The sequence below is a fragment of the Nomascus leucogenys genome, chromosome 14 (assembly GCF_006542625.1).
Source record: "Nomascus leucogenys isolate Asia chromosome 14, Asia_NLE_v1, whole genome shotgun sequence".
Lineage (NCBI taxonomy): Eukaryota > Metazoa > Chordata > Mammalia > Primates > Hylobatidae > Nomascus > Nomascus leucogenys.
In genome coordinates this window covers 41,906,573-41,921,866 of record NC_044394.1, presented here as the reverse complement: position 1 = coordinate 41,921,866, position 15,294 = coordinate 41,906,573, and the positions used below count along the sequence as shown (strand labels likewise).

Below are 15,294 nucleotides of genomic sequence, written 5' to 3'. Positions count from 1 at the left end.
GGAGAGCAGAATGTAGTTCTTTTTTAGTATAAACACTTACAAAGATAGATCATATTCTTGAGAGTCATAAAATAAGCCCCAAATTTATAATTATGCAAGCCATACAAAATATATTCTCTGACCACACTGGAATTAAGAATAATTCTAATAACAGACGTATCTTTGGAAATGTCCTGAATATTTAGTAACTAAATAACATACTTTTAGATAACCCATAGGTGAAAGAAGAAGTCAACAGTGAAATTACAAAGTATTTAGAACCAAATGAAAATGAAGACACAGGCCAGGCGCGGTGGCTCATGCCTGTATTCCCAACACTGTGGGAGGCCAAGGCCGGCAGATTACTTAAGGTTGGGAGTTCGAGACCAGCCTGGCCAACGTGATGAAACACCATCTCTACTAAAAATAAAAAATTAGCCGGCCGTGGTGGCACACGCCTGTAGTCCCAGCTACTCGGGAGGCTGAGACAGGAGAATCACTTGATACAGAGGCGGAGGCTGCAGTGAGCTGAGATCATGCCACCACACTAGCCAAGATTATGCCACTGCACTCCAGCCTGGGCGACAGAGCAAGACTCCATCTCAACAAAAAAAAAGCCAGATGCAGAGGGAAGAAGTTCCCGCAAGAGGCCACGGAGCCAGCGACGGGAGGCCTTGAAGCCAGCGATGACCCACTCAGCTGAGCTGCCGCTTTCGTAGCATGCCAAGGGCACTCATGAGGACCATGGTACTTCCACTGAGAATGCAGATGAGTCCAACCATGACCCTCAGTTTGAGCCAATAGTTTCTTTTCCTGAGCAAGAAATTAAAACGCTGGAGGAAGATGAAGAACATTTAAAAATGCAGATGAAACTGCTCTGATTTGCCTCAGAGAAGGATCTCCCAGAATGGAAGGAGTGAGGCACCGGCAACATCAAGCTCCTGAAACACAAGGAGAAAGGGATCATCCGCCTCCTCATGCGGAGGAACAAGACCCTGAATATCTGAGCTAACCACTACTTCACGCTGATAATGCAGCTGAAGCCCAACGTGGGTAGTGACCATGCCTGGGTCTGGAACACCCACGCTGACTTCGCCAACGAGTGCCCCAAGCCAGAGTTGCTGGCCATCCACTTCCTGAATGTTGAGAATGCACAGAAGTTCAAAACAAAGTTTGAAGAATGGAAGAAAGAGATCGGAGAGAAAAGAAAGGATCGGGCAAAAGTGATCATGCCAAAAAAGTGGCGGAAAAGCTAGAAGCTCTTTTGGTGGAGGAGGAGACCAAGGAGGATGCTGAGGAGAAGCAATAAATCGTCTTATTTTATTTCCTTTTCCTCCGTTTCCTTTCCTTTTCAAATTTTACCCTGCCCCTCCTTTTCGGTTTGTTTTTATTCTGTTTTGTTTTTACAAGGGATGTTATATAAAGAACTAAATTCAACCTTCAAAAAAAAAGATTACAGCATAAATCAATGAAATAGAAAACAAAAACCAGAAAAAAGCTAAAAAGCTGATTCTTTGAGAAAATCAGTGCAGTTGATAAACCTTTATCCAGACTGGTCAGGAGAAAACAAGACACAAATTACCTACCGTACCAAGTGTTGGTGAAGATGTGGAGGAACTGGGTCTCTCATGCTCTGCTCATGGGACTGTCATATGGTATAACCACTTTGGAAAACAGTGTGGCTTTTTTTTTTTTGAGACGGAGTCTTGCTGTGTCGCCCAGGCTGGAGTGCAGTGGCACTATCTCCACTCACTGCGAGCTCCGCCTTCCAGGTTCACACCATTCTCCTGCCTCAGCCTCCTGAGTAGCTGGGTTTACAGGTGCCCGCCACCCAACCCGGCTAATTTTTTTGTATTTTTTTAGTAGCGACAGGGTTTCACCGTGTTAGCCAGGATGGTCTCGATCTCCTGACCTTGTGATCCACCCACCTCGGCCTCCCAAAGTGCTGGGATTACAGGCGTGAGCCACCGCACCCGGCCTGTGTGGCCTTTTTATAAAGAGTTAAATATACACCTACTATATGATCCAGCCATTCCACTCTTAGGAATTTATCAGGAGATAAGAAAGCATGTGGCTGGGCGCGTAATTCCAGCACTTTGGGAGGCCGAGGTGGGCAGATCACCTGAGGTCAGGAGTTGAAGACCAGCCTGGCCAACATGACAAAACCCCGTCTCTACAAAAAATACAAAAATTAGCCAGGCGTGGTGGCACGTGCCTGTAATCCCAGCTACTTGGGAGGCTGAGGCAGGAGAATAGCTTGAACCTGGGAGGTGGAGGTTCACACCACTGCACTCCAGCCTGGGCAACAGAGTGAGACTGTCTCAAAAGAAAAAGAAAGAAGGAAAGAAAGCATGTGCCCATACAGAGATCTGTGTATGAATGTTCACAGCAGCTTTGTGACAGCCAAAAACTAGAAACAACCAGAAAGCTCAGCAATACATAAATGGATACACTGTGATATATTCACCCAGCAGAATATTACTCAGCAATGAAAGGGAATGAACTATTGATCTGTTATTCCATGGATGAATCTCCAAAACATGTGCTGCGTAAAATAAGACAAAATGGCCAGGCGCAGTGGCTCACACCTGTAATCCCAGCACTTTGGGAGGTCAAGGTGGGTGGATCATTTGAGGTCAGGGGTTCGAGACCAGTCTGGCCAACATGATAAAACCCCATCTCTACTAAAAATACAAAAAAATTAGCCAGATGTGGTGATGCATGACTGTCGTTCCAGCTATATGAGAGGCTGAGGCAGGAGAATCACTTGAACCCGGGAGGCAGAGGTTGCAGTGAGCTGAGAAATCCTGCCACCACACTTCAGTCTGGGCGACAGAGCAAGACTCCATCTCAAAAAAAAAGATCAGACAAAAAAAAGCAACTTTATGATTTCACTTACATGAAATTCTAGATGGGTGAAACTATGGTGACAGAAAGCAGATCAGCCGTTGCCTGGGGCCAGAAGGAAAAATCACTAAGGGGCAGAAGGAGATGCTTGAGGTGATAACGTTCCTTGTCTTGATTGTGCTAATGCTTATATGGGCACATACAGCCTTCAGAGCTCATGAAATTATATACTTTAGATATGCACAGTTTCTTGTATCTCAGTTTTACCCCCCTAAAACTATTAAGAAATTTGTGCTTGATACTTTGGTGAGCATTTTATGCCCTTTGCCCCATGTAGTTGGTTCTCACTGGTAGGTAGGCAGGCAGGTAGAATTAGCAGCTTCAGGTGAGAGAGAGCTGAGCGGAGGTTCCTTCACTCAGTCAGGCTCTCCCGGCCAGTGGCTTGCAGACCAGGCCAGGCCGCTGCCGTTCTTTGGTGCTGCTGCAGAGGGAAGTGTTTGGCATGTGGGGTCTCTACAGTTAGTCCTGGTTTCTAAGAGTCTAAGGCTGTTTTATTCTCTCTTTTCATTAGTCCTTTGGGAGACAACATTCTACTTATGTTCTCTTAATGTTTTGTCCCCTAGGCATTAGCAGAACCAAGGGCTGCATGAGTTTTGAGCTTGTGTCTGGTGTTTTCCCTCAGGGCACAGTCTTTTGCTGAGCGCCTGCGCCTGGGAATTGCCGTGATTCATGGAGAGGCGCAGGATGCCGAGTCGGACTTGGTGGATGGACGGCATTCCCCACCCATGGTCAGAAGTGTGGCTGCTATCCACCCCAGCCTGGAGATCCCCAGTAAGTGTGCTACTGCCTTTTTCCCACTTTCCTCTGATTTTAAGGCTGACTACACTGTTGTATGTGTGGTTTTTTTCCTCATTCTTTGTTTCTTTTTAAGTTGGCAAAAACTCATTAACACTTTTCTTGGCCAGATAATAGCGAATGCATTTCTGATTACCTTGTAAATTGTAGGGCCGTTTAGAAGCAGTCTGTCCTTCTTTGCAAGACCTGTGAAAATGTTTGGACTATTGAGACAGTTGGGATGCTTCAGGGAAGTCCATTCATTCATTCAGCAATATATACTAGAGTGTAGTTTAACATAAGCAAAAAGCTTTTTATATACAAAGTTATTGACTGTGATGTTGTTTTTAATGCAAAATATTAGAAAGGTTTAAATGGTTTACCAGAGGGTAGGGCTTGGTAAATTATATTGTGTCAGTACAGTTAATTAATTGTGCAGCCCTTTGAAATAATCAAGACTATCTGGAAACGAGAAAAATCTGTGGAATATATATGAACAAGGCAGAATACAAGATTGTATACCTATTTGTCTTAGTTCAGGCTGCTATGATGAAATACCTTAGACAGGGTAATATAAACAACAGAAATTTATTGCTCACAGTTCTAGAGGCTGTGAAGGTCGAGATAAAGGCACCAGCACTGACCTCGTGATGGGCCGGGCACGGTGGCTCACACCTGTAATCCCAGCATTTTGGGAGGCCGAGGTGGGTGGATCACCTGAGGGTCAGGAGTTCGAGACCAGCCTCATCAACATGGAGAAACCCCCTCTCTACTAAAAATACAAAATTAGCCAAGCGTGGTGGTGCATGCCTGTAATCCCAACTTCTCGGGAGGCTGAGGCAGGAGAATCGCTTGAACCTGGGAGACAGAGGTTGTGGTGAGCCGAGATCACGCCATTGCACTCCAGCCTGGGCAACAAGAGTGAAACTCCATCTCAAAAAAAAAAAGATAAAGGCGCCAGCAGATTTGGTGTCTGTTGAGGGCCTGTTCCTCGTAGATAGTACCTTCTTACTGCATCCTCGTATGGTGGAGAAAGGTGGAAGACTCCCTCAAGCCTGTCTGACAAGGGCACTGACCCCCTTCGTAGAGCAGAGTCCTAACAAACTAGTCACCTCCTAAAAGCCCTACCTCTTAATACCACCACAGTGGGTTCCAGCATGAATTTGGAAGAACACAAAAATTCAGACCATAGCATTTTGCCCCGGCCCCTCAAAATTCATGTTCATCTTACATGCAAAATACATTCATTCTATCCTAATAACCCCCAAAATGTTAACTCCGTGTAAGTCTTAACTTAATTTCAGCATCACCTCAAAAGTCTGAAGTCCAAAGTCCCATCTAAATATCATCTAAATCAAATATGGGTAAGACTCCAGCTCTGGGATTCACTCTGAGGCACATTTCTCTCCAGCTGTGAGCCTGTGAAATCAAACAGGTTGTATGCTTCCAAAATGCAATGGTGGGACAGACATTGGATAGACATTCCCATTCCAAAAAGGAGAAGTGAGTCCCAGTGTGGTGGTTCACGCTTGTAATCCCAGCGTTTTGGGTGGCCAAGGTGGGAGGGTTGCTTGAGGCCAGGAGTTTGAGACCAAAAGGGAGAAGTAGGAAGGAAGAAAGGAGTGACAAGTCCTGACCAAGTCTGAAACCCAACCAGACAAACAACATTAAATCTTAAGGCTTAAGTTGACTCAAAGCCCCGCCTTCCACAGAAACTGGGGCAGGGGTTAGTCCTGCAAAGCTCTGGATGGCCCCACTCCCACAGCTTTGCTGGGAGCAGCCCATGCAGCAGCTCTCAGTCATTGGAGTCTCATGCCTGCATCTCTCGGGCTGGAGTTGGACGCTAGTGGTTCTACCAGTCTTGGGTCTTGGGGTGGTCTTGCCCCCACGACTCCACTGGGCATTGCCCTAGTGGGGGCTCTCTGGTGGCCCTGCCCCTGTGACAGTTCTCTGCTTGGGCCCTGGCACTCTTTGGGGCACCCTTTGAAGTCTGGGTAGAGGTAGGTGTGCCCCCACAGCTCATTCACTCTGTGCCCTATGGAGATGGCACTGCACAGACACTACTGTGGTTTGTTGCCTGTGCCTTCCAGAGGGGTGGCCCGAGCCATAGTTGGGCCTGCTTGAGCTATAGCTGGAGTGGGTAAGGAGTACTCTGGAATGTGGGAAGTGGAGCCTTGAAATCGTTCTGCCCCTAAGACCCTGGCATTCTAGGCTTATGATGAGATGGGCAGTCACAAAGATCTCAGAAATGCCTTTGGGGTCATTGAGTCACTGTCTTGATGAACAGCATCTGGTTCTTTTTTTTTGAGACAAGGTCTCTGTCACCCAGGCTAGAGTGCAGTTGTGCGATCATGGCTCATTGCAGCCTCACCTCCTGAGCCCAAGCAGTCCTCCCACTTCAGCCTCATGAGTAGCTGGAACTACAGGCACTTGCCACCACACCTGGCTAATTTTTGTATTTTTTTGTAGAGACAAAGTTTTACCATGTTGCGCAGGCTGGTCTTGAACTCCTGAGCTCAAGTGATCCACTCACCTTAGCCTCCCGAAGTGCTTACAGGTGTGAGCCACCACTCCTGGCCATCTGGCTTCTTTCTATCCATACTAATCTCCTTATCAAATGTTTGCTTGGTGACTGGGCATGGTGGCTCACACCTGTAATCCCAGCACTTTGGGAGGCCGAGGCAGGTGGATCACCAGGTCAGGAGATCAAGACCAGCCTGGCCAACATGATGAAACCCCGTCTCTACAAAAAATACAAAAATTAGCTGGGCATGGTGGTTCGTGCCTTAAATCCCAACTACTCGGGAGGCTGAGGCAGGAGAATCGCTTGAACCAGGGAGTCGGAGGTTGCAGTGAGCCGAGATCCAAGACTGTGCCACTGTACTCCAGCATGGCAACAGAGTGAGCCTCCATCTCAAAAAAAAAAACAGAAAAAAGAAAAGTTTGCTTGGCTACACCCCTGGAGTTCTGTCCTGAACATGTTTTTGCCTTTTTTTTTTTTTTGAGACAGAGTCTTGATCTGTTTTCCAGGCTGGAGTACAGTGGTGCGATCAGAGCTCACTGCAGCCTCGACCTCCCAGGCCCAAGCCATTCTCCTACCTCAGCCTCCCAAGTAGCTGGGACTATAGGTGTGTGCACCAGGCCTGGCTAATTTTTTTTTTTTTTGGTAGAGACGGGGTCTTGCTTTGTTGCCTAGGCTGGTCACAAACTCTTGGGCTCAAGCAATCCTCCCTCCTCGGCCTCCCAAACTGTTGGGCTTATAGGCCTGAGCCATTGCATCCAGCCTTGCTTTTACATTCTTTACAAAATGGCCAGGCTGATAATTTTCCAAATATTTAAATTCTACCTCCCTTTTGATGATAAATCTCATCTTTAATTCATCTTCTTGGATTTTAGTATAAGCAGTCAAGAGCAGCCATGCACCCTCTTTTGCCAGAGATTCTATTTCACTGCCCTTTTTTTCTTGAGATGGAATCTCACTCTGTCACCCAGGCTGGAATGCAGTGGTGCAATCTCGGCTCACTGCAACCTCCAGCTCCCAGGTTCAAGCAATTCTCGTGCCTCGGCCTCCCGAGTAGCTGGGACTACAGGTGCACACCACCACTCCTGGCTCATTTTTGTATTTTTAATAGAGATGGCATTTCACCATGTTGGCCTGGTTGGTCTCAAAACTCCTGACCTCAAGTGGTCCGCCTGCCTTAGCCTCCCAAAGTGCTGGGATTACAGACATGAGCCACCGCACCCTACCATTTTTTTTTTTTTTTTTTTTTTCAAGACAGTGTTTCACTCTTGCCCAGGCTGGAGTGCAGTGGTGTGATCACAGCTCACAGCAGCCTTGACCTCCTGGGCTCAATCGATCCTCCCACCTCAGCCTCCCAAGTAGCTAGGACTGCAGGCATGTGCCACCATGTCTGGCTAATTTTTGTATTTTATGTAGAGATGGAGTTTTGCCATGTTGTCCAGGTTAGTTTTGAACTCTTGGGCTCAAAGCGATCCTTCCACCTCAGCCTCCCAAAGTGCTGAAATTACAGGTGTGAGCCACCATGACCAGTCTACTGTCTGTTTTTCTACTAGCATTGTGATCCTGACCACTTAGATCATTTCTAAGAAGATTGAGGCTTTCTTTACAGCTGTTTTCTTCTGAGCCTGTCTTAGTCTGTTTTGTGTTGCTGTAACAGACTACATAAGACTGGGTATTCCATAAAGAAGACACATTTATTTAGCTCACAGTTCTTCAGGGTGGGAAGTTAAAGAGCATAGCATCACATCTGGCAGTTTCTGGTGAGGGCCACACACTGGGTTGAAACATGGTGGAGAAGAAAAGTGAGCAGGCGGGTGCAGAGAGATCACATGGCAAGAGAGGAAACGAGAGAGTCTGGGAAGCCAAACTCATTTTTATAACAACCTACTCTGACGGGAACTAAGTGCCCTGAGAGCAAGAACTCACTCGCCCCTATAGGAAGGCATTAATCCATTCATGAAGGATCTACCTCTGTGACCCAAACATCTCCCACTATGCCCCACCTCTCAATAGTGCACACTGGGGATCAATTTTTTTTTTTTTTTTGAGACGGAGTCTTGCTCTGTCGCCCAGTCTGGAGTGCAGTGGCGTGATTTTGGCTCACTGCAACCTCCACCTCCCGGGTTCAAGCAGTTCTTCTGCCTCAGCCTCCTCAGTAGCTGGGACTACAGGTGCATGCCGCCACGCCCAGCTAATTTTTTGTATTTTAGTAGAGATGGGGTTTCACCTTGTTGCCCAGGCTGGTTGAACTCCTGAGCTCAGGCAATCCGCCTACCTCGGCCTCCCAAAGTGCTGAGATTACAGGTGTGAGCCACCGCGCCTGGCCCAAATTTTTAACATAAGTTTTGGTGGAGACAAACTACATCCAAACCAAAGCAGAACCCTCAAACAGAGCTCCCCTTTACAGTCTGTACGTAGCAATACAGTCTTTTTCTAGCCTTTTCCTCTTCCAGCCTCTGCCCATTACCCAGTTCCAAAGCCACTCCTGCATTGGTGGGTATTTGATACAGCAGCAACTCACTTCTCAGTACCAATTTCTGTCTTAGTTTGTTAAGGCTACTATAACAAAATACCTTAGACTTGGTAATTTTTCTTTTTTTTGAGACAGAGTTTCACTCTTGTTGCCCAGGCTGGAGTGCAATGACGCGATCTTGGCTCACTGCAACTTCCACCTCCACCTCCCGGGTTCAAGCGATTCTCCTGCCTCAGCCTCCCGCGTAGCTGGGATTATAGGCGCACACCACCACGACTGGCTAATTTTTGTATTTTTAGGAGAGACAGAGTTTCTCCATGATGGTCAGGCTGGTCGCGAACCCCCGACTTCAGGTGATCCGTCCACCTCAGCCTCCCAAAGTGCTGGAATTACAGGCATGAGCCACCGCACCCGGCCAGACCGGGTAATTTATAAACAACAGAAATTCATTGCTCACAGTTCTGGAGGTTGGGAAGTCCTGGATCAAGGCACCAGCAGATTGGTGTCTGTGAGGGCTCACTCTGCTCCTGAGGTGGCACCTTGTTACTGTGTCCTCAGATGGTGGAAGGAGCGAGGCAGCTCTCTGTAAGGGCACTAATCCTGTTCATGAAGGCAGAGGCCTTGAGACTTAATCATTTCCCAAAGGCCCCAGCTGTTAATACTATCACATTGGGTATTAAGTTCCAACATAGCATTTTGAGAGGACACCATCTTCAGACCACAGCACTCTCTTTGTCTATGCAAGGACCAGGAGGGAATATGAAGAATGAATGTAGTTGGGTTGGGGTGGTAGAGTTATACATGAATTTGTTTTTGTGTTTAAGAAACTTCCCCATGCCTTAATAACATCTTCTTAATTAAAAAAAAAATGCCACCTTCGAGTTGTTGGGGAAGAACCCTAACCCCCTGCCCTCATAGATTCAGTGTTTGGTGGCATATGGACTAAACTGGCAAAAGACAGGTGAGGAAGAGGAAAGACAGTTTAATCACATACATACAGATGTGTGTAATTAAACTCTTGTGTGAGTCACAAAAATGTGACTTGAAGTGGTTAGAATTTGGGGCTTATGTAGCATCTTAATAGGGGAACAGGAGGGGCAGAAAAGGTCCCTGTGGGAAAACAGTTGATTTTTTTTTTTTTTTTTGAAATGCTCTTTTGCCCAGCCTGGAGTGCAGTGGTGCAATCATGGCTCACTGCAACCTCTGCCTCCCAGGTTCAGGCCATTCTCCTGCCTCAGCCTCCTGGGTAGCTGGGACTACCGGTACATGCCACCATGCCCAGGTAATTTTTGTATTTTTTTTTTTTTAGTAGAGACAGGGTTTCGCCATGTTGGCCAGGCTGGTCTCGAACTCCTGACCACAAGTGATTCGCCCATCTTGGCCTCCCAATGTGCTGGGATTACAGGCACCTGGCTGAGATGACTTCTTAATAGGGGAAGAGGAGGAGGGAGGGGACTGATGGGAAGTGGGCGCTGAGGAGAAAAGATGGGAGAGAGGCTAGTTTTTGACAGCGTCTGTTTAGGTGTGGTCTGGACTTCTAATCTTAAGCGATAAGAGTCAGTCTTCCCTGGTGTTCCCAGGGAGGAGATTTATCACAGTTGAGTTCTTTTGAGTTATTTTGTGAGGCTCTGCTTTTCAGCATATAAGGGACTTCAGGAACTCAAATGCTTTCAGCTCAAAATAATTTTTAGGTCACAGAGGTATATTCTGGACTGTTAGGTTTTTGCCTTGCCTAGGAGTTTGCTCATTTATAAATAGAGGGAAAAAAACAGAGAAGGAACTAGTGTGGTTGGGATAGCCGTGCACACAGCTGGGATTCCAGCTATACTTTGTAGATCCCAGCTGAGGTGGAAATGGAAGGCCATCTGGGCAGGTGTTAAATCTCCTGAGGGGTGGGGGACTGAGCTGGAGTTTGCATCTGGCACCATCACTTATCAGCTGTGTGTTCTTGGGCCTGTTGTTGTTCTGAAAAAGAGCAACAAGAGGCCATCCTCAGAGTTGACCCATATGATAGGCCAAGACGGTGGAAAGCCCAGGACGAGCCCTCAGGGCCCAGTGCTGCCTGCCTTATGTGAGTGAGATAGGACACTGCAGTGATGAGACGTTCAGTGATGGGCCATGGTGTGGCCAGGAGGACACTAGCCTGACTACCAGGAGGCCCCTGGAGGGAAGAGACGGACTAAGGTAGCAGTATCTGTGGGAAGCCAACCGAGGAAGACTTTGAATACCAGTAAATACACTCGCATCCTAGAAGGCGGCCCACGAAGGCTCTCGATCCGGGCCATTTAGTGTTCAGCAGGCCAGGCCTGCATCTGTGTTTGAGATAGGTTGCATGGAAGAGAAACTGGAAGTGCAGAGGCCACATCCGGGAGGCTGATGAAGTTGAGCAGGCACATGGGAGGAGAGCTTGATCTCTTGGGCTGTGCTGTCCAGTCGGGTGGCCACCAGCTATGTGTGGCTCCTGCGCACTGGGAATGGGGTGGGGAGCAGTGGGAGTGTGAAGGACACACACCCCTAATCTGAAAACTTTAATGTAAATATCTCATTAGTGAAGTTTTATTGATTCTGTGTTAAAATGGTAATATTTTGATATATTGAATCAAATCAAACATGTTATTAAAATTAATTTTACCTTTTTTTGTGCTTTTGTAATGTGGCTACTAGAAAATCTGAAATTGCATATGTGGCTTTCATTTGTCACTTTGTATTTCTGTTGTGCGTTGTTGCTCTAGGGGTTGGTAACAATGGGAATGAAAGTGACAGAGCACATTGAGAAATGTTAAAAAGATGATGGGAAGGAGGCCAGGTACTTTGGCGCACTCCTTTAATCCCAGCACTTTGGAAGGCTGAGGTGGAAGGTTTGCTTGAGCCCAGGAGTTTGAGGCCAGCCTGGGTGACATAGCACAACCCCGTTTCTACAAAAAGTTTAAAAATTAGCCAGGCGGCTGGGCTTTATGTTTCATTCATAATTTTAATGTTTCTATGTTTTGACTCAAGTAGTGATCGCTACAGGCTGTCTTTGGGAATCCCAGCACTTTGGGAGGCCGAGGTGGGTGGATCATGAGGTCAGGAGTTCAAGATCCACTTGACCAACACGGTGAAACCCCTGTCTCTACTAAAAATATAAAAATTAGCCAGGTGTGGTGGCGCGTGCCTGTAATCCCAGCTACTCAGGAGGCTGAGGCAGGAGAATCACTTGAACCCAGGAGGCAGAGGTTGCAGTGAGCTGAGATTGTGCCACTGCACTCCAGCCTGGGCAACACAGTGAGACTACCTCTCAAAAAAAAAAAAAAAAAAATTAGCCAGGCATGGTGGTGTACCTGTAATCCCAGCTACTTGAGAGTCTGAGGTGAAAGGATCACTTGAACCCAGGAAGTCGAGGCTGCAGTGAGCCATGATGGTGCCACTGCACTCCAGCCTGTGTGACAGAGTGAGACCCTGTCTCTAAAAAAGATAGCAGGAGGGAATGAACATTTTTAGTGTATTAGTCTCCAGTACAGCCCTTTTAACTGCGTGATGATTTTCCACTTTATAGATAAACAGGATCAGAAAGAGAAAGCGACTTCCCTGCAGTCACATAGTGACGAGCTGGACATGTCTGACTAAAACCTGTGCTTTTTCTACTGTGCTCTTGGGTCTCTTGGACTTAGTGATGGGGATTTAAGGAGGAGGAAGGCAGGAGACAGAGCCAGGGTTCAGGATTTGGGGCTGGGAGGGTGTTAATAAAGTGTTTGGCTCAGGACCTCAAAGCCTTTTGCTTGTGTGTGCATTTCCCACAGCCTCACGTGCCCAGGCCGTTGGTGCTGGGGCGTAGGCCTGGGGCTGCTGCTCCCTTTCAGAATCCTTGCCTGGCCTCGGAGGGGCTTGTATCTAGGAACCTCAGCAGAACCCTGCAAGGGCTGGCTGGGACCATTGGTGAGATGAGCCATGCCTGGGAGCATGAAAGAATATATGTTCCTCTTCAGTCCTGTAAGCGCATGGGCTGTGATGAGGAACGCGCTGGCAGTCTTTAGATGAGCGCTGCTTCTTTGGAACTTGCCGGGTGTTAGCTTTCGGTGTGGCCTTTGGGAGTGGACTCTGGACTGCAGACACTGAACTACAGTTTCCCATCTGGAAATGAGGTCATGGGACTGGATGATCTCTATGTTCTTTCTAATATTTCTTTACTCATGTGATCTTTATGTTTCATTCATAATTTTAATGTTTCTATGTTTTGACTCAAGTAGTGATCACTACAGGCTGTCTTTGGGAATGCAGTAGAATTTTAGTTTCACAGATCCTAAATATTGGATTGTTTTTATACATTTGATGATTGGACACCTTACATAGAATACTTTTTTAAGGTACTTCATATATTATGAAGGGAAAAGAAAGCATTCTTCCTGTAGCGTCTCGATTATAAAGATTTTGTTATTTAGTATTAGATTTTAAAAATTGTTTTATATCCTCTGATTTCTTATAGATGAAAATATGCCTACTAAAAAACAATGAAAATACTTTTTCAGAATATAAGCACTATATATAATATTTGAAAATATTATCCATAAAAGAAGAAAATAATAATTAGTGCTTGATCCCACTATTCAAGGACACACCACTTTAATTTGGTGAGCCTCTTTTTAGTTTTTCACCCTTATTTTCATAGAGCTGCGATGCATGCTTAATACATAGTTGTGCATGTCGCTGCCTCCTTCTCCCAGCTGCCCGACGTGTCGTCTCAGGTCACCAGAAACTTTCAAAAGAAACAGCAATTTCTTTTTTTTTTCTTTGAGGCTGGGTCTCACTTTGTCACCCAGGCTGGAGTGCAGTGACAGTCACGGCTCACTGCAGCCTTGACCTCCCAGGCTCAAGCGATTTGTCCACCTCAGCCTCTTGTAAACAGCATTTTTATGGCTAATACCCCATCGTATGAATGTGGCTTAGACCACCCAACCACAGCCTAATTTGGGGTTTTTATGTTTTCTTCTGTTCTTTGCCCTTATAATGTGGCAGTGAATATATGTGGATAAAACACTTTTCCCATACTTTGGCTTATTTCATTTCAAGCTTCCAAAAGTGAGATTGATGAGTCAGAAGGTATGAATATAAGGCTTTTTGTCAAATTGATTTCCTAAAGGGTGATTCATTATACTTTTTCACCGGCATTGAGGTCAAGTGTCCTGGGAGTAAGACTGTTGAAAATGTAAAAAGTCACTTCAGTTCTGGAATTTATCTTGCGTTGCTTTGTTTTGTTATACTTTTTTGTCCTCTTCTGATGCTCACCTAAAGTCGCACATTGCCTCTGGTTGTCGTATGTCTTTCATCTCTTTCAATCTAGAGTAGTGGTTCTCAATTAGGGAGTGGACATTGTCTCCTAGAGGTCATTTGGAAATGTCTGGAGATAGTTTTGATTGTCACAATCAAGGGGGTGGCTACTGGCATCTAGTGAGTAGAGGCCAAGCATGCTGCTAAACTTCTCACAGTACACAGGGTGGTCCCTTACAGCATAAACGTGTCTGGCCCAAGATCTCAGCCGTTGAAAAGCCCCAATCTAGAACAGTACTTTCACTTTTTCTTTTTGTGACATCGCCTTAAAAGAAAATTGAAGTCAAAGTCACATAACATAGAATTAACCATTTAAAAGTATAAAATTTACTGGCTTTCAGTATATTCACAGTTTTGTGCAGTTAGCATTTCTTTCTAGTTTCAAAACTTCTCATTGCCCCAGAAGAACACCCTGCACCCATTAAGTAGTTTCACCATGCCGCCATCCCCCAGCCCCTGGCAACCACTTATCTCCTTTCTGTTTCTGTGGATGTTTGCCTAATCTGGACACTTCCTATAAATGGAATCATATAATATGTGGGCTTTTGTATCTGGCTTCTTTCTTTGAGCATGTTTTTGAGGTTCATCCGTGTGATAGCACTTGTCAGTACTTCATTGCTTTTGATGGCTGGATAATGTTTCATTGTCAGCATTTGAAAGGAATTTGGGTTGTTTCCACTTCTGGCTATGCTGCTCTGTATATTCATGTATGAGTTTTCTGTGTGGATAGATGATTCATTTCTCATGGTCTATATCTGGGATCGGAATTGCTGGGTCATTTGGTGTATGTTTAACTTTTTGAGGAACTGCCAGACTCTTTTTTCACAGCAGCTGCACCATTTTATATTCCTACCAGTAATGTACAAAGATTCCAGTTTCTCCACATCCTCATCAGCACTTATTTTCTACTTTTTTATTGTAGCCAGCCCAGTGGGCATAAAGTGGCATCTCATTGTGATTTTGGTAAACATTTCCCTAATGGCTAATGACTTCATTTGTATATCTTTGGAGAAATATCTATTGAAATCCTTTGGCCATTTTTGAACTCGGTTTGTCTTTTTATTGTTGAATTATAAAAGTTCTTTATGTATTTTGGCATATGGCATATATATATATATATATATGTTTTTTTTTTTTTTTTTTTTTTTTTTGTGCGACAGGGCCTCACTGTCTCACCCAGGCTGGAGTGCAGTGGTGCAGTCGTGGCTCACTGGAGCCTTGACCTCCCAGGCCCAAGTGATCCTCTCACCTCAGCCCCCTAAGTAGCTGTGACTACTGACATGCACCACCACACCCTGCTAATTTTTGTATTTTTTTTATAGAGACAGGGTTTCAC

General features: G+C 45.8%; 1 protein-coding gene and 1 pseudogene across 15 annotated transcripts in view; both read left to right on the top strand.

The window, feature by feature from the left end:
• The window catches only part of PRPSAP2 (phosphoribosyl pyrophosphate synthetase associated protein 2), a 73,451-nt gene that overhangs the window by 48,331 nt on the left and 9,826 nt on the right, over window positions 1–15,294 (top strand). For all 15 annotated transcript variants that reach the window (XM_030827352.1, XM_012501247.2, XM_030827345.1 and 12 more), the window contains one exon: window positions 3,509–3,657. In XM_030827352.1, the coding sequence (XP_030683212.1) occupies window positions 3,509–3,657 (149 nt within the window). The remainder of the gene's footprint in view (window positions 1–3,508; window positions 3,658–15,294) is intronic.
• Window positions 569–1,693, top strand: LOC105738559 (annotated as a pseudogene).